The sequence below is a fragment of the Cavia porcellus genome, unplaced genomic scaffold (assembly GCF_034190915.1).
Source record: "Cavia porcellus strain 051 isolate PalLab524CR breed Dunkin Hartley unplaced genomic scaffold, mCavPor4.1 scaffold_12, whole genome shotgun sequence".
Classification (NCBI taxonomy): domain Eukaryota; kingdom Metazoa; phylum Chordata; class Mammalia; order Rodentia; family Caviidae; genus Cavia; species Cavia porcellus.
Window position 1 is genome coordinate 63,223,003 of NW_026947495.1, and position 18,731 is coordinate 63,241,733.

The following is an 18,731-nucleotide window of genomic DNA, read 5'->3' on the forward strand; positions in this document are numbered from 1 at the left end:
GGACAGTCTGAATTACATAGTGAGACCCAGTCTCAAAAGTTAAATAAATAAATAAATAAATAAATAAATAAATAAATAAATAAATAGTGTGTGTGTGTGTGTGTGTGTGTGTGTGTGTGTGTGTGTGAAACAAACCAAGGACCTGGTACATAAACATTCTACATTGAGCTATATTCCTAGCTCCCAAATTGGATTTTGAAAGCATTTCATACAACTTTTGCAACATTATTTTACTTTTGCATAAAGTGAACATGTCCTTAAAGCAAATGAAATATATAAAAGAATAGATTTCTAAGTATATTAAACCAACCCCTGCATAATAACTTAAAATGATATACCTTCACATTCATGCTGTTATGGACAACAGTAATTAACACAAGCATTGAAAGCAATCATTATAGGAACACTGGTCATTTTTATATCGTTTGGCAAATTATCAAGTACCTGCTGGTTATTAATTTTCAAACATATGGGAGCTCTGTGGTAATACATATTAAATTGATTCTCTTCCACAAATGTGGTACAATGAAAAAATGAATTATTAATCTATAATAAATCATACAATTCATTCATATTTTTACCAATGTACAACACAGCCTTTCACATAGAACTAATTAGAAACTTTAGCAAAATATGTGTTTACATACCCATGAAATTTAAGCCATTGTTCCTTCTGTAGTCTTACATGTACAATATAGTTCTTATTAGTATGTAAGTTGCTAAATTTTTGTTTCTTTAAAAGTAGATTTACAAATGTACATAAATATAAGTTCCTTAACAACCAAGATTGTAATTTATAAAAGATGAATACCCCAAATTAACTAGAAAACAACTGAAAGACAATACTTTTCAATCAGTTTAACTAATTTCATTAAAATATGGTTGTCTCATAGTAATGTCACTGTATGTCAAACAAAATCAATTTTCTAAGTTATTTTAAAAGCTGTAAGATTTGTACACATTTCATTTGTAATCAGTTTTCCCTAATTTGTTTATAAATGAATAATTCTCCAGTCTTCTAAAATTTTATGTTGCATTTTTTGAAGGAAAATGGGCCCAAAAAAAATCTAACATAAGTAACATTCAGATTTTTTAATTGATTTTATTACATTCATGATCTGATTATCTATGTCAATGACTTCTTAGCTTCAAAATTACTGTATTTTTATGTTACTAATTAGTCATGAAATACAAAAGTAATCTAAATTAGAATTAAGTTTCCTAAAATACTATTACCATTCAATCACAAAAAATTATGGAATATGGTTAACACTATATATTTCCATGCTCTATTCACACTCCAAAAGAAACCAAAAGAATACTATGTTAAATGTGCAATTTATAATGGAAATCTCCTTCAGAGATACCACACTAAAAGAGAATCCAAGAAATAAAATATAAAGGCAATGTTTATGGAAGTTTATAAAGTATTAATCATAAAATACTAAGGTTCTATGACTTAAAAAAAGAAAAACATCTGTATTAACTATTAACAAAAGTAACAGTGAGCATCACAACACACGACTATTTCTTCTGAAATACATTATTATATTTAAAAATGTATCTGCAAGAAAAAGGTATGCAGAAGGATTAAAGAACACAAATACTTGCCAAAAGTGTTCTTTTATCCCTATTATACATAAATTTAAAGCCATTCTAAAGTTGAATATAAAAAGATATGTTATACTGTTGACTACAGAATACTACAGTTTTATTGCCATTTAAACAAAGAAGCCATAACAGTTAAATGAGCTCAAGAAATAGGTTTCAGTATCACAAGGTGCCAGCTGTAAAGAGTTATGGCTAATTGAATATGGAACTCCTGCTTAATCAGATAACTGCTCTGCTATTTTCAAATGAAATGCCATTTCCATACTGTCTGAAAATAGCCTATTTTATTGGTAACCAGAGAAAACAATATAAACTGTAAATAACATTAAGTGCTCTGTTTACCCATTCCAGGCACTGAAGTAGCAGGGGATCCAAGACGTCTTTGTAACATGTTTGATGGAAGGCCTGGGGTAACAGTTCTTTCTGGTGGTCCACCGGGGGCTGAAGAGTCTTTTGGTGGTCCAGGAGATACTAGAACTTGTTGAGGAGCTTGCTGATTAGAGCTTGCTGGTGTTGGAGAAAGGTTTCTTTGAGCAGCTGTTCTCTGACGAATCTCTGAGAAAATAAAAATACTAGATTTAATACCCAATATAATAAATGACACTTACTAAAATTTGTGATACCAAAAGGTATTATACAGTCAAAATTGCTTATAATAAGGAATCCATAAAATATAACACTGACAACAGAGTATTCTGTTTCTGTTTCTAAACCTAAATTCAACTGTGTATGTATATGTACACATCATTATTCATCTACCAATATCAAAATAAATTCAATACAATAAAATAATCCACCCAATTATGTATCATACCCTTTTACATTAAAACTTCCTGTTTATGATAAAGGAAAGAAAGCTGATCAGAATTAGTGAAGACATCAAATATCATGTTTGCTTTTCTAGATTAAAAATGATAATTTTAAAGTAAATATATTCATTCTAGAATTATGAAATAATCTTAGTCATTGAAATGCTGAAAAAGTATTGTTTACTATTCAGATATTAGTCCTATTCTGTTATACTATTGCTTTTTTTAGCAAATCTTTTTTGCCAATACATTCAAAAAGGCAAACTCCTAGTTTTCTCACAAACAGATCTTTGCTATTAGTTACAGAAATTATTGTATTAAGATTTTCTGTAACACGAGTCAGCAAATGTGCCAAACCCAGACTTCTGTCTGTTTCTGTAGTTTTATTGGAAAACAGTCCTCCTCTCTTGTTTATGTATTATCTATGGCTACTTTCAGAGTTTAGTAGTGGCAAGAGAGACCATACGGCTCTCAAAGCCATTTACTCTCTGGGTTTTTACAGAAAATATTTTACAACTCCTACTCAGTAATATAAAATTCAGTTCTAACTCTTTTTCTAATCCAATCAATGTGTTACTTGAATGACAGCAGTAAGATCTCAAATAAAGAAGCCCTTACAACATTTTAATTTTACATTATCATTAAATTTTCACAAATTCTGAATTAGTGGCTGAAACTAAAGATATTTTAATTAGCATTAATTAATAGTAAAATGTAAGTAGTAACATATGTAAATGTAGTAAAATATGTAGTAAAATATGTAAATAGTAAAATTAATAGTAAAACTGCATACTTTTTGAAGCAAAACATTTAGACTTGGACTCCATTTGATAGACTTTCACAGGAATGCTGCTGCAAGTATAGCTCTAATGTCACATCTTAGCCTGCCGCAATCTCATCTACTACTTAAGGACCTGGACCCTGTAGAAGAGTTAGTTGGAATTCTGGTTGTAGCTATGTGACCTAAGATAGGTTTGAGAGATCTGTTTCTCTATCTGTAAAATTAACTTCTTAACCCATAAAATTGCTTAAGGATTATACAATGTGTGTTACTGTTCACATCTACTGAAAATTTATTTCAGATGACAGTGATTTTATACAACTGTTAGTGCGGGCTGGAATTGAACCTGGAGCCTTGCTCATGCTAGAGAATCACTGAGCTATATTCTATGCCCTTCCTATGTTTATTCAAATTATTTCACTTTTAATTACTGGGACCAACAAATTTTCTAATGCAGTCTCTAACAAGTCACAACAATAAAAAAAAAAAAATACAAGTATATTATCATTATATAAATGGGACCATATTTATATTTTGATATTTTCTAAGTCATTTATGTCGAAAATATCAGATATTACCTTAACTAATCATGTCCTGACATTTCTTACATATTAGCTGGTTATATAATTAGTTCTTAAAATGAATACTTAATAAACAGTTATACATTATGAAAGCCATTAAATATGCAAAAGGTATTGGAATCAATAAAATCATATTAAGATTTGGTAATTTAAACTGTTAATTAAAAAATAAGTCATTCAACTGTTAATTAAAAAATAAATGACATACTATATGTCAGTTTTAGACAATTTTCAGGTAATGTATATCTCAAAAATTATACCTTTCATCTACATAAATAAGTTTAACATATATTAGGCTATACTGAAAACAGCTATTAGTTTTGCTGAAGATTTAAGACTGCCGATGTGTGCACCACTGTTGCCCCCAATTGACGTGTTTTGAAATTTTTAGTTTTTTCTTCTTCTTCTTCCGGAAATAAAATAGATTTGGGGGAAAAGTCTATAAAATTTAACTAACATGCTCTTTTAATATTACTAATATGTTATTAAAAGATGAGGTCCATACTAGCAACAAAGGACATCATGTCTGTGTAATTCTTAAAAGGCACTGTTATGGTTTGTGTTTGATTGCCCCCTCCCCAAACCTCATGCAGTCATGGAGGCGGCTGAATCTAGTGTTTGTGATTGGCTCGTTGTCTAGCACTGGGATTGGTACTCACTGGGGGCAGGTAGCCAGCATACAATATAAGGGAAGGCAGGAGACGTGCTTTTCCCTATGCCCTTTTCCTTCTTGTTGCTTGCAGCCATAAAGGTTGCCCTCAGCCATGTTACTCTGCCTTGGAACTCCCCCCATAAAAAAAACTGTAAAGCAAATAAACCTTTCCTTCCTTCATTTTGGGTGTCTGGTATTTTGTTTTAGCAATAAGAAAAAAGTAACAAAACACTTGGCTTAATAATCCTAGATTTAAATATAGGCATATTATAGAAGAGTCATGAATAGAAGCAAATATAGCTGTATTATTTTCCAAGGAAAAGCAGGCTATAGAAGATTACTATATCATGAATAGTTTTAAACAGCTAAGCAACAAGGTACCAAATCTGTATTTGGTAAAATGTTACAAAACATTCCTTAGTCTCAAATTAGAAATATCTAAGATTTATCTATTCTAAGATACTTGGCACACATTTTTTATGTTACTATAAAATATCTAGTACTCAACAAAGCAGTGGTACTGTTTATGTTCAGTATTTCCTACATTTAAATACAAAATACAACCCTCAAAAAATAGTTACAGTTACAAGCATTGTATATTGATCAAAATATAAGGAGTAACCCATAATGTCAGTTCTTGATTAGAAGATGGCTTGATGTTATAATCAATGATCAACGATTCAACAAAAATCACACTAACCAAGTATGAAGACAACTTTTAGATTCAAAATGCAGCAAACAGAATCGAAATGAGATTTTTAAAAATGACTATGTTATAGTAAATGAAGTATAATAAGTAAGTACAGTCATGAAAAGTCAACTCTAGATTCAAACTTTCTTAATTTTGATTCCTGTTTATTTCATTGTACATGCAACCTTTCCAAGTTCATGACATTTCTCAACTCAGCTTCTTCATGAGAATACTCACCCATATGGTTGTGGTAAAGATTAAATGAGAAAATCAACACAAAGCTTAGCCAGAGCGCATGAAAAGTACTTACCAAGCAACAGCTATTAGTATTAACAGTACAAACTTAAAAGCTCCGGAAATTACAGTGAATCAATAGCCAAGCAAGCTAGAATTTCTAAAGCAATTATTTAAATACATACCTAGATAACTTATATGTACAGTAAATGTTTTCTAAGCATTTATAATTTATAATATATAAATTTATAACTTACATAAAATGTATATATAAATTTATAATATACATAAAAATTTAAGCATATAACTCTATTTTGCTATGTAACAATTACTGAGATGAATGTTTTCTATAATGCAAATAATTATCCCTTTTTAAAATCAACCTAAGCATCTACAATGTTCACATCAACCTTAACTCCTAGCTCAGTATTAATGGAAGTAATCTTAACATTTCAAAAGGACTGCAAGACAATGAATCACTCACAAATTCTCATCTAAAACAGTACCATATTTTAGAACATGTACCACAGACACTTCCCTTTTAGTGAGTTTCAAAATTTTGGCAAGCATCTAGATGACATCTTGACTCCTCCTCTAACCTCCCACTTTCCAAATCTAATTGCCATCAAGTCCTGTCAATCTGCTCCTGATTATCTTTTAAGTCTCTTCTTTTCTCTTTAACCACACTGCTGTAACTTTACCTATTAAATGCCTTTATCTCTTATCTATATTAGGTAATATTCTAATTGATTTTCATGTTTCAATTTTGCTCTATCTTCATCCATTCTCCATGTTACCAAGAAAAATGTTCTTAATCTAAAATTCAAAGCTTCCTCAGGTGTGGTGGCCCAAGCCTATAATCCCAACACTTAGGAGGCTAAAGCAAGAGGATCACCAAACTACCCTGGTTATACAGTGAATCAAGGCCAGCCTGAACTACATAATGAGACCTTGTCTCAAAAATAAATAAATTGAAATTAAATTAAAATTCAAAACCTCTAGTAACTTTTCATATATCATATAACAAAGTTTCACTTTATAATATTGCAGTACAAAGTTTTGTAATTTGATTCCTCTTTCACATTGTTCGACTCTCCCTCTTTCAGGGATAAGAAACCCACCTCTTTTTTCCAGTGAGAAGGCACTATTTGTACTACCTAAAAGGCACTATTTGTACTACCTACTATTAAAGGCAGTCAGACAGGGCTAGGCCCTTGAAAAAGGCGGCACAGAGGACCAGATGTCTGATGACCTTGGAGAAGACACACATCTCTGGCAGTGGGCCCTATCTCGAGACAAAAGACAAAACAAATGCAACCATACCCTTAAGTATAATCCTTAGGGATTAAGTCTGGATCACCTTGAGAAATTAGAGGAGTCACCATTCCAATCCTTAGGGAGGAATCACTGCTCTCTAAGAATAGCCACTTTCTATGTGACTCGCTTCCCTATATGCTCCCAATTTAATCAATTTTACCTGAGCTATTAATCTTATTGGCTAAACATAGCTCTGTCCCACCTCATGCCCATCTACCTCAAGAGTTCCCAGTTTTCTCCAACTTTAGACCACCTTACCTCATGGTTTTACTCTATAAAAATCCCTAGAAAAGACAGAATCTTTGGCAACCCACCCGGGATCCCTTCTGTCCCTCTCTCAGACAGATGCTTTCTTTCTCTCAATAAATATTTTTACCTTTATCCTCCGTTGTTCCTAAAATTCATTCTTTGATTTTAGAGAACACGAACTCATTCCAGACAAATAGGTCGGGAGTTTCATTCCCCTCTATCAGCACATCTTCCTTACCTAAAGAAAAATTTCCCACTCCCATTCTCAAAGAAAATTATTTTGACCGATGCCTACCTTCTACATTAGTTGTGGTCTTTACATACTGACTTTATTTACATGTGTATACCCCGTTTAACCAAGAGATAATAGGGAGGAACTGTATCTTTAAAGCCTCAGAATGTGGCAAAGTAACTGGCACAGGATATGAACTTAAGAAAGGTCTATGAAATAAATCTACTTCCATCCTGTATTTCAATTTTAAATTTCCAACTGCCCATTACCAAACTTCCAGTGTGATAAGGAGAATAACCTCCCAAAGATGTCCATAACCCTGTCCCTAGAACATGTAAATATGCTATATAATACTGTATTCATCAATCAAAACCTCAAACCTGCTTAAAACCAACTATCTGTCTACCCATGCCTACACTCATTTAGGTGAACACCAAAATCTTTCAGCCATGTTTTAATTCATGATCAGAAATTTATGCAGCCTTCTAGATACCTCAACATTTCTATATGTCTCTAATCTATTTATTCTTTCATTCTGCTAGAGAATTATTTCATGCTCCCAACTACACTTCCCCAAACCTCACCTTAATAAAGAATCAGAAACAACAGGAAAATAGTCTCCTCAACAGATATCCACCCCACATTCTCAACCAGCCCTGATTACTACAGAGGAAGTGCCACATTCCTATCAAAAGTCAAATTCTCCATTTGTAAACTAGGTATCTTCTCATCTACTCGCCAACAACTGTAAACTGTCTCCACTCTCTCCCTATGTCACTAATTATTTCATGTTTCTTAGGCCATTTCTAGAAGCACACAAACATGTTATTATTCTTTCACATAGTATGTTTGCTCATGCACAGCAAATGCTTCCTCCTGTAGCCATTCTTTTTTTTTTTTTTTTTTTTTTTTTTTTTTTTTTTTTGGTCTTTTTGAGGCAGGGTTTCACTATGCGATTCAGGGTGGCCTTGAATTCACTTTGTAACCCAGGCTGGCCTCAAACTCACAATAATCCTCCTGCCTCAGTCTTCCAAGTATTTCACTTTTTTTTCTTTTTTGAGTCAAGATCTTGTAATGCAACCCAAACTTCCTTCAAATTCATGACAATCTTCCTGCCTCAGGCTCCTGTGTGCAGGGATTACAGGCATGTGTACTGTCATGTCTGGCCATTTCTGCACTTTTACTCAAATGAGTTCTCTCTCATCATTTCAAATTCTTCTACCATCTTTTTCTTTCCTTCTTTTCCTTTTTTTTTTTTTTTTTTTTAAGGTATGAAGAATTTAGCTATACTTCAGTCTCCAGAGTCATGGTTTTAACACTATCACATATGGTACTATGAACACCCACATGTATATCCAGCACATGCATTCCTGTTGGTCAAACTCAGACACAAATGCTTTCTTGAAAGTTCCAGTCATACACGTAATAGGTATCTCAAACATACCCAAAATCAAATACAGATTTTTTTTCCACCCTATCTCAGTCTCCCTCCAAAATATGAAGCCCTTGCCTATAATCTCTTTAAATAACAACTCTATCTTTCCAGTTACACCAGCCAAAATCCTTCAGGTCATCAGTACCTTCTCTTGACTCTGTATCTAACCCAAGAGTAAGTTTTAGGTGTTCTATCTTCAAAACATATGCAGATTATGCTTAAATCACTTTAAACTAATGGCAGTGGGGAATTGGCAGAGATTATATTCAAATTTTTAAATAAATTTTTTAAAGAAAACTTTTCCAGTGTTACTAATCAAGATCCAAGCTACCTCCAGTGTTTGCCTATATGACTGCAATAGCTTCCTACTGGCCTCACTAATTCAAGAGTACTCTAGACATTCTCCATCATCCTGAGTCTGGACACTTACTGATTCTTCTGGAATGTCCTTCCCTGGAGACCTCCCCCCATGGCTCATACTTCTACTTTTTCCTGCTGATCAAATGTTACCTTGCCAGTGAGATCTTCACTGATAACTCCACTTAAAACTTCAGTCTGGTTGGCAATGCAGCTCAGTGGGAAAGTACTTAAATCTGCCCTCATTCTAGGCCTCCTTTATTTTCTTCAATCTAAAACTAATTTATTGTCTATCTCCCCCCCAACAGAGGGAGAGAAAGTTTTGTCTATTTTGTTCCTCAGGGCTTCTAAAGGACAGCAAAGATTTATGAAACATTTATTGGGATTGAAACATTGAAAACAAATTTAATTTCTCACCATCACTAGTATCTAGATTTCTTTATCCCACAGAAGCTATTCAGAAATTATATACTATGGCAAGTTCCATTTTTCATTTAAATTCAAATTTTATTACTTTTTAATCTAATGAGCAATATCCTTTAATCTATGATTGCTTTAGAAATAAAATACTAAACATTTAAGTAGAAATAAGTCTATTTAATGTGTGAATATACAGATACCTGTTTATTTAATCCTTCCTATATAGTAGCAACCCTGAAATAAATTCTCAATTTAAAAAGGTCAGGTCAAAACTTTCAAAGTCATCAAAAACAAAGTCTAAGAAATAATAAACACCATAAGTTGTTGAAGACAGGACAACTGACTATAATGTGGTATCCAGATGGAAACCTGGAACCGCAAAATAATATTAGGTAAAATTCAAATTAGGAAATTTGAATAAACCATGATAACAATAACGTGTTATACTGCTACAAATGTGCTATATTGATGTAACATGTTAATAGTGGAAACTTCGTTATAAAATTAAATGAGAGTTCTGTACTATCTCTGTAATTTGTAAATCTAAAACTATTCTAAAAGATAAAATTTATCATAAGGGGGAGTTATGGATAAAAAGGATTTTGATAACTAAGAAATTCTTTTTTAGTGTAAAACCTAAGCAAATCAAAGAATATTATCCTCTAAATTTATAATCTATGTATGCCTAGGATGTATCATTAACAACTCAGTAATGCAAAATAAAAGAAAGATCTCTACTATACATCATTCAGTTCTGACTCAAGCAAGTAAAATAAAGATACAATAGTTAGATTCATTTTGAAGAACAGATATTTTTAAGGGCCAAGGTTGTATATATGTACATCATTTAGTACTTTTTTCCCCACTTTCTGTTAAGTTCAAAAAGAGGCTAAAGTCAAAATACAAAATTAGAGAGACAGAGACACAGAGAGCAAGCATGAGAACAGTGGTTCAGCAAAGATGTAAAAGACTTAGATTTAAATTGACAGAAGCTGACAACTTAAACATAAACTCAGGGACTAAGTCATCTATAAATATGATTTTTAAAACTATAAGGTATTTAAGAAGATTAAATTAAATAAAGACAAAGTATAACTTTTTAAAAGCAGAATAAAGTTTGGGTGTCATTTTGAGTTTTTTAAAGTTAAAAAAAAATCATATATCAAGAAGACTGAGAAATACTAGAATAATATATATCAGAAAAAATAATTTTAAAAAACAATAGGTTTTAAGCTTAGTGGGACCAAAACAAATTCATCTTTTTATTCCCCTGGTGTCTGCACATAGGTTATTCAAAACCTTTTTACATAAATGATTCATTTATATTATTTCATTTATATTATAACTAAATTTGATTCTCTCTAAAAGAATATACAAAAGCAGAGAGACCAGCAATGGTTACAATATGACATCAGAAGGAAAAACTTTACTTGGGCTTCAAAAGCTTCTAAGAAAACTAAGTTTAAATTCTTGAAACAACTCAGTGTAGTCTAAATACAGAAGATCTTACAAACATTAAGGGTATCACAAAAGTTTGCTTTTTAACACAAAATTTTTAAGCAACATAAATAGCTTTCTGCAAAATATCACATTTTAAAAACATTTATCAAGATTATTTTCCTTTGCTCCAAGTATTTTTTTATATTTTGAAGTGATTACTATAGTCAAGCTAATTAATACATCTATTATCTCACGGTTACCTTTTTTCCATATCAGTGAGAACATTTATGATCTATTATTCTCTCTAACTTCATGTATAATATAGTATTGCAAAATACAGTCACCACACTATATATCAGATTTCTAGAAGTTACAATTTATCTACACTACTGAAACTTTGTACTCTCTGACCAGGGTGTTCCCATTTCCACAACTCCTTTTTTTTTTTTTTTAGTCTTTTTCCTTTTTATTGGTACCAGGGATCGAACTCACGACTGCCTGCTCGCAAGGCAGGCGCTTATGCCGCTGAGCTAAATCCCCAGCCCCCACAACTCCTATTTCACAACCATTTACTCTGTGCATCTATGATTCAACTGAAAACTATTTTTGAAAAAGTACCCAACATATAAAACTTATTTAAAAATTACAGAAACTTGGTCTATAGGCCAAAAAATGTCTATAGTAAAGTAAGTATAAACTGTAGAAAAACTGAGTAATTATGAAAAGTAGAAAATTCACTGCAAGTATAAATACAATTTATAATAACATGAGCTTTTATCAACCAATTTTTATAAAAAGACAAGAACAGGCTAATACATCTATAAACCAAAATCCTACTTAAGGATGATTGGGGTGGATGGAATTCATTCCACATAGCTTGCCAACCAAAAAAATCTAAAACTATGTCTTATTTAATACCCATGGCCTTTTGAATATTCATTAAAAAAAATTTACTTCTCAGTGTTCTAAATGTCATCATAACTTTTCAAACCAGTGTATAATTCTCATGAGCTGCAAGAATGGAAGTTACACCTTAAAAAGTACTAAGATCTACATACCAACAAAAGCCTTACAAATTCCATTACTGGTTTCTAGAGAAAAGAACAAAGAAGAAAATTTAAATTGAGAATTTATTTCAGGGTTGCTACTATATAGGAAGGATTAAATAAACAGGTATCTGTATATTCACACATTAAATAGACTTATTTCTACTTAAATGTTTAGTATTTTATTTCTAAAGCAATCATAGATTAAAGGATATTGCTCATTAGATTAAAAAGTAATAAAATTTGAATTTAAATGAAAAATGGAACTTGCCATAGTATATAATTTCTGAATAGCTTCTGTGGGATAAAGAAATCTAGATACTAGTGATGGTGAGAAATTAAATTTGTTTTCAATGTTTCAATCCCAATAAATGTTTCATAAATCTTTGCTGTCCTTTAGAAGCCCTGAGGAACAAAATAGACAAAACTTTCTCTCCCTCTGTTGGGGGGGAGATAGACAATAAATTAGTTTTAGATTGAAGAAAATAAAGGAGGCCTAGAATGAGGGCAGATTTAAGTACTTTCCCACTGAGCTGCATTGCCAACCAGACTGAAGTTTTAAGTGGAGTTATCAGTGAAGATCTCACTGGCAAGGTAACATTTGATCAGCAGGAAAAAGTAGAAGTATGAGCCATGGGGGGAGGTCTCCAGGGAAGGACATTCCAGAAGAATCAGTAAGTGTCCAGACTCAGGATGATGGAGAATGTCTAGAGTACTCTTGAATTAGTGAGGCCAGTAGGAAGCTATTGCAGTCATATAGGCAAACACTGGAGGTAGCTTGGATCTTGATTAGTAACACTGGAAAAGTTTTCTTTAAAAAATTTATTTAAAAATTTGAATATAATCTCTGCCAATTCCCCACTGCCATTAGTTTAAAGTGATTTAAGCATAATCTGCATATGTTTTGAAGATAGAACACCTAAAACTTACTCTTGGGTTAGATACAGAGTCAAGAGAAGGTACTGATGACCTGAAGGATTTTGGCTGGTGTAACTGGAAAGATAGAGTTGTTATTTAAAGAGATTATAGGCAAGGGCTTCATATTTTGGAGGGAGACTGAGATAGGGTGGAAAAAAAATCTGTATTTGATTTTGGGTATGTTTTATGCAACCCCTCCAATAAAAAAGTATTTTTCAAGTAGTAATTTTATTTTCTTCTCATCTCTAAATTGTTGTATTCTTTTCCTAAATAAAATTATTGAGAAGAAATTTTTTTTTTTTTGCATCGAGGATCATACTCATGATCTCGCACTTGCCAGGCAGGTGCTTTACGCTGCGGAGCCAAATCCCCGGCAGAAACTTCGTATTTGACAGAACTTTATCATATTCCTTAAGAATAAATCATAGAGCTGGAGCACAAGTTAGCGGTAGCATTTGTTAGTGTGGTTAAGGCCCTGGGTTTGATCTCCAAGACTGATGAAGTAAAATAATCATAAAATGTATTAATTTTCATAAGATATTAAAGAGATTATTATTATTAATATTGGAGACGAAAGGAATCTTACAAAATACTGGTAAAATTACATACATTTCAAAAAATTAAAACTAACCTCACATTTTAATTATACATTCAATTAATGAACTTATTAACATATTCCCATAAAATTAAAATAAAAATCATTGCCATCTGCCCTAAATGATATATCAAATAACAAAGTATAAGTTAACACAAAAGCATTCTAAATATGTTTTTACACACCAGCAACACACTTGGGAACTCACTTGGGTAAATATGGGTCTTCCCAACAGCAGCAGCAGTAGTTTCTACAAAGTTATTTACCTTGTCCAGGTCTTGGAGTTACAGCTGCTCCAGCAGATGGTGGCTCCAACTCCTGTTGATTACAGTAACATTACTACAGCAGCCTAACATAATAAGTAGTTCATAATAAAATGGTAGTAACATTACAGTCTTACCTTTGCTTTCTTCGAATCTGGATCAAATCTTTCAAGAATTAATTTAGCTGTCTTGTAAGTTTCTTTTTCCATGACTTCTTCAAGCTAGAAACAAAATTTCCACAAACTGTCATATTTTAAAACATATACACATTACTTTTCTAAATCTACTTTTCTAAATCCGATTCAAAAAGTATTCAAGTATCAGTCTTAAAGAAAGCAAAAGCCTTCCTTCGTATTGTTTTTAATGCAGCACAAAATATATGAAGACAGAATGAAAGACTTCCTTCAATTAAATAATTAAAATCTAGATTTTAAAATCATTTCTAACCTCTAATATGTTACTTGTATTTAACAGCTTTACTGCAAGGAAATACCAAATATTGCTAATTGTTTACATATAATGAGGAGAATAATTACATGCACCAACTTCAATAATGGAATGTGCAAAAATCTATCAGCCATCATTATTGGAAGTTATTAGACATGACAAGCAAATGACAGGCAATTCCTCAGATTTATTTCCTCACAGCACTTAATGCTATTAATTTAAAGAAGGTCGTTAGCCAAGAGCTTTACAAAATAAAATCTCTGTGCCAATTAAGTGCTGTCAGCATCGATTTTAGATTATTTATTAGCAGAAGCAATTAGCTTGCCGCAAATACAGTGAAAACTCACTAACTGGGAAAACAGACATGGAATTTGCTCAAATGATTTTAAATGCTAAAGCCCTCCCCAGCCTACCCTTTTTTTTAACTTAGATTTAAGCAACTTCAGAGGAAGACTGAACACAGAATTTAAGTAGAAATTTTACTGAGTTCTGAGTTTACACTAGAGCCTATAATTAAAATGCTTCATTATAATAGCATTTTATTTACCATGTACTCAAGCCACTTTATAGCTTCATACATGGGTTTAATTTTTAAAATAATCACCAATAAAGTATGACTTTTAGCAGTAACAGCCCAACATCAGAAAAAAATGAAGTTTAGTACAAGACAGTCATAGTTATGACAAATACCTAATATATGTGATAAAATGCGGACCTTTTCCTTCTCAGTGACCACTAGATTCATTAAAAGTCATATTCATTCCAAAAGACATTTATTTTAAAATGTAATACAGAGCACATTTCTGAGTTAAAACACAGCTAAAAATATGTTGCCACGATAGTAGTTAATAGATTCCTCATTAAACACTCAATTCAACATTTAAGCAGCTAAGGGCTTAAATGAATGATTTATTAACCTCAGTTTAGTGCAACGAAAGTATTTTCCTAATTATTTCAGAATTATGATAAATTCTCAAGACAAGTTGAATTGTCTAGTAAAAAAGAAATGTTTGCAATTTCAGAGTTTGGAAAAAACTAGGAATCAAGGTAGAGAAAGGGTATAATAGGATATATCTCTAAATCACCATAATCTACATGGAATACCACAGAACTGCATCTCTGATTGCTATAACTTAGATTTTTGGTGTTTTAAACCAGTATTGTGCAACAGAACTTTATATAATTATGAAGATGGTCTATATTGCCATCATGGAAATCATTAACACACAGATGATAAGTAAATACTTAAAATATTGTTTATGACTGAGAAACTGAGTTTTGTTTCATTTTAAGTAATGTAAATTTAAATAGTCACCTAGTGCTACTGGTTACTGATTTCAACAGCAGAAGTCTAGATGAAAACTACTTGTTTAAAAAGAGTAAATACAATTGTAACCTTTAAAATAATATATAAAACTCAAAACCAAAATGCTACTTCAATAAATGACTGGGACTCCTGGTACATTATTCAGTGAGTATTCCTGTGTGTGTTCCTATGTTTTATTTATTTATCTTACATAAAAGTCATTTTTAAAGTATTAAAATATACTAATCCATGTCATTTTGTTTTGCTGTTATGTCTTAACAAAAAGATTCTCATAATAGCTTACTTCAGACATTTATCCACATAATGTTTTAAATGAATAGTTTGTTTTAAATAGAGAGTCACTGGAAAGAACATGAGCTTGAAATTATAGAATCAGTAGAGATCTGGGTCCATGGATTGGGGATATAGTTAGTGAAGTTCAATCTCCAGCAATGTGGGTTCAAAGCTTACTTGTATTCTTAGAAATACTAAGTCTGTCGTTAGCCTCAGTGTCTCCTCTCCTAAGAAAAATATAGTAACACTTTCTTCATAGTACTATTCTAGAACTTAACGAATATAGGAGGAAGAGTCCACAACCATGAATAAAACACTGACACAAAATTTTCAGTGATACTTCAATTATTCAAACAGAGTTGAAATAGTGTTTCTAAATACCCTATTAATCCAAGAATTCAGAATTAAAAATTGGAATTTGTGAGACTTCCTTAAATCATTAATATCCTGTATTTTTCATAATGTATTTTAAACATAACCACTGCAATTATAAAGAATGAATCTTTCTGTGATAAGGTTTTACTAAAAGTTTCATGGGGTTTTTTTTATTTAAAAAACATAAAATAATCAGGTGTGGTGAAGTATGCCTATAGTTCCAGCTATTCAGAAAGCTGAAGCAGGAGAATCCCCTTGAGCCCAGGAGTTCAAGGCAACTGAAGCCAAAAACAGGAAAATTATAGTCTCTAAGTAATAATTAAAAGAACAAAAACACCTGTTTATTATGAATAAGTGCTGCTATGGCAAGGTTACAATCAACAACACGTAAAAGTAATTTCTATCTGATATAGTCATTTCATTATAGAAAATATTAAAAGAATAAAACACTAATTTTACACACCTGTAATCCCAGCACTTTGGGAGACTGATGAGGGAGGATCATGAGGTTTGAACCCACCCTGGGCAACTCAGCAATTTAGTGAGACCTCTCAAAACTTTAAAAAAAAAAAAAAATTAAAGGGCTGAAGATATAGCTCAGTGCAAAGGCCCTGGACTACATCTCCAGCACAGGGCACTGGTAGGCAGTGGTATGGTGGGTGGATAAGAAATGTCCAAGTAATCTTTTAAACTGTGAAACATTAATTCTATCAATATCTAATACTGACATTACCATTCTAAAAAGAATTAGGAATTAAAATGTATTATATACATGTAACAAAAATCCCACAATAACTGTAATGAGGTACTATGAACATGCACTAATAAAAAAATGAAAATTTTACCACAGAGAAAGCATAAATTACTCAACCCCGGTACACGTGACCTTTACTTCATAAAAATATGCCAGATATAGAAAACCTTCTTCCATTTTTCAGTCACATTACTGTGAGTCCAAAAACATTCTCAAATCAGAGTATAACAAAACATTCTATCACATAAACTCCTACCATATTGATGAAAACCCTGTCTGCTTACTCTAGTTTTCATTTACTGTTCAAATTAATGAATTTATTAATTCAGATTTTATATCACTTTCTGATTTCTAATGGTATTTCACACTCTGTTTTTCTACATTTCTTCTGTTAATGGTTAGCCTCTCGTGAATATTTAAACACTGGAAAACATCAGCAATTATTTGAACATACAACTGTAATTTGAAACTTCCAGTAAAGTTAACAACCCTACACAGAAACAGATGCTGATATTACCAATTAATTTATCGACCTATTTTTGCTTCCAAAACTTATTTCATGGGATATCATTCATAAGATTTATTTAAATTATACTATACACAAACTTTATTTGCAAGAATGACTTGCCATTAATAAGAGACAGCAATAACGGCATGCTTACAACATGGCCAGAAGAGCCACACTAATCAGACTGTGCCACTTCTAGTCTTCATGGCCTGTACCCAGAAATGTTGACATTAACCTGTAGCTCAGCCCATCAGTATTTCTTGCTCTTGTTTTCAAGTAACAGAGATTCCTTTGATCTATTAACATCTGTATTTGATTAAAGAATTTTAATTTAATTCTCAGAGAATTGTAACATTTTTTTCCCATGTTCCCAACTTCTCAACTGGTTTTTCTTAGGATTTGGAAGACCATAATTTCCTGAGAATGTCAGGAATTACCAAATAGAAACACTATTCTGGAAAAAAGCACCACATTTTTAAGAAGCCATTTAAAGAGATAATTTTGAGTCCTGCATTTTGGTAAGTCTTGATGTTGAATTGATGGATAAGAAATGTTTAAAATAATAAACATCAATGCAGAAGGATTATCTTATTATTCTACCAATTATACAATGATTACAATTAAAAACAAAAAGGACTTAAAGAACCACAAAATACTTAGTGGCAAAATACACAGGTCTAAACTTGGGAATTTCTAGGTGACTAAAGATTAATTCCTAATGTAAATAAATACTTACATTAGCTCTTATAATGTAAACCATGATGCTATTCATTTTGTTTGCTAAGTAACTTTTTAACCAACTGCTAATTCATATTCATCACTACAAATTACACCTTTATAAACTTCAAATTACATTATGAACCTATCCAGCTTAAAGAGATGAATCCCTAAGGAAATCGCCTTCAGTAAAATACCAAGTAGTAAATAGAACTTGTATTAATGTTGTTAACCAAAGAGAAGGGATGAGACATACATAACTGGATTGATAACCATTATTTAAACCTAAATACCAGTGAACAACGTCATTTTGATTATGTTTATCTGTTGCTGAAAAATAACATCCCTCTTTTGCCTCTCACTCATCAGCACTGTCCTGCCTACTAATTCACCTTTAACACTCATTGTTCCAAAGGGTAAATCTACTCCAACAAAGCAGTTCTGTTAAGGGATTAAACAATAAAAATCAAGGACTAGCTTCCAACAGTCACAGTATTATATCCACAATAACAATCGAGCAAATAAAAATTACTTTCTCTAATTAATCAAGTAAGTTAAAGTCAACTTATTTTCTTTAGTCATGCCACAAGAGAAATGACCTATTCTGTAATACTGATATACACAGTTATGGACCACTGAACTGAATTTCCCAACTGTCATCAAATGTAGTATTTTTCATGTCATAAGGGCAACTGAAGT

The 18,731-nt window shown here is 31.9% G+C and overlaps 1 protein-coding gene across 5 annotated transcripts in view; it reads right to left on the reverse strand.

Annotated features, from left to right (window-relative positions):
- The window catches only part of Lnpk (lunapark, ER junction formation factor), a 79,169-nt gene that overhangs the window by 16,852 nt on the left and 43,586 nt on the right, over window positions 1–18,731 (reverse strand). For all 5 annotated transcript variants that reach the window (XR_010050880.1, XR_010050879.1, XM_063259335.1 and 2 more), the window contains exons 7-9: window positions 13,769–13,852; window positions 13,635–13,686; window positions 1,954–2,166 (exon numbers count right to left, since the gene is read on the reverse strand). Coding sequence is in view for 3 of the 5 variants with exons in the window: in XM_063259335.1 (XP_063115405.1) it covers window positions 1,954–2,166; window positions 13,635–13,686; window positions 13,769–13,852 (349 nt within the window). In the remaining 2 variants the exon portion in view is untranslated. The remainder of the gene's footprint in view (window positions 1–1,953; window positions 2,167–13,634; window positions 13,687–13,768; window positions 13,853–18,731) is intronic.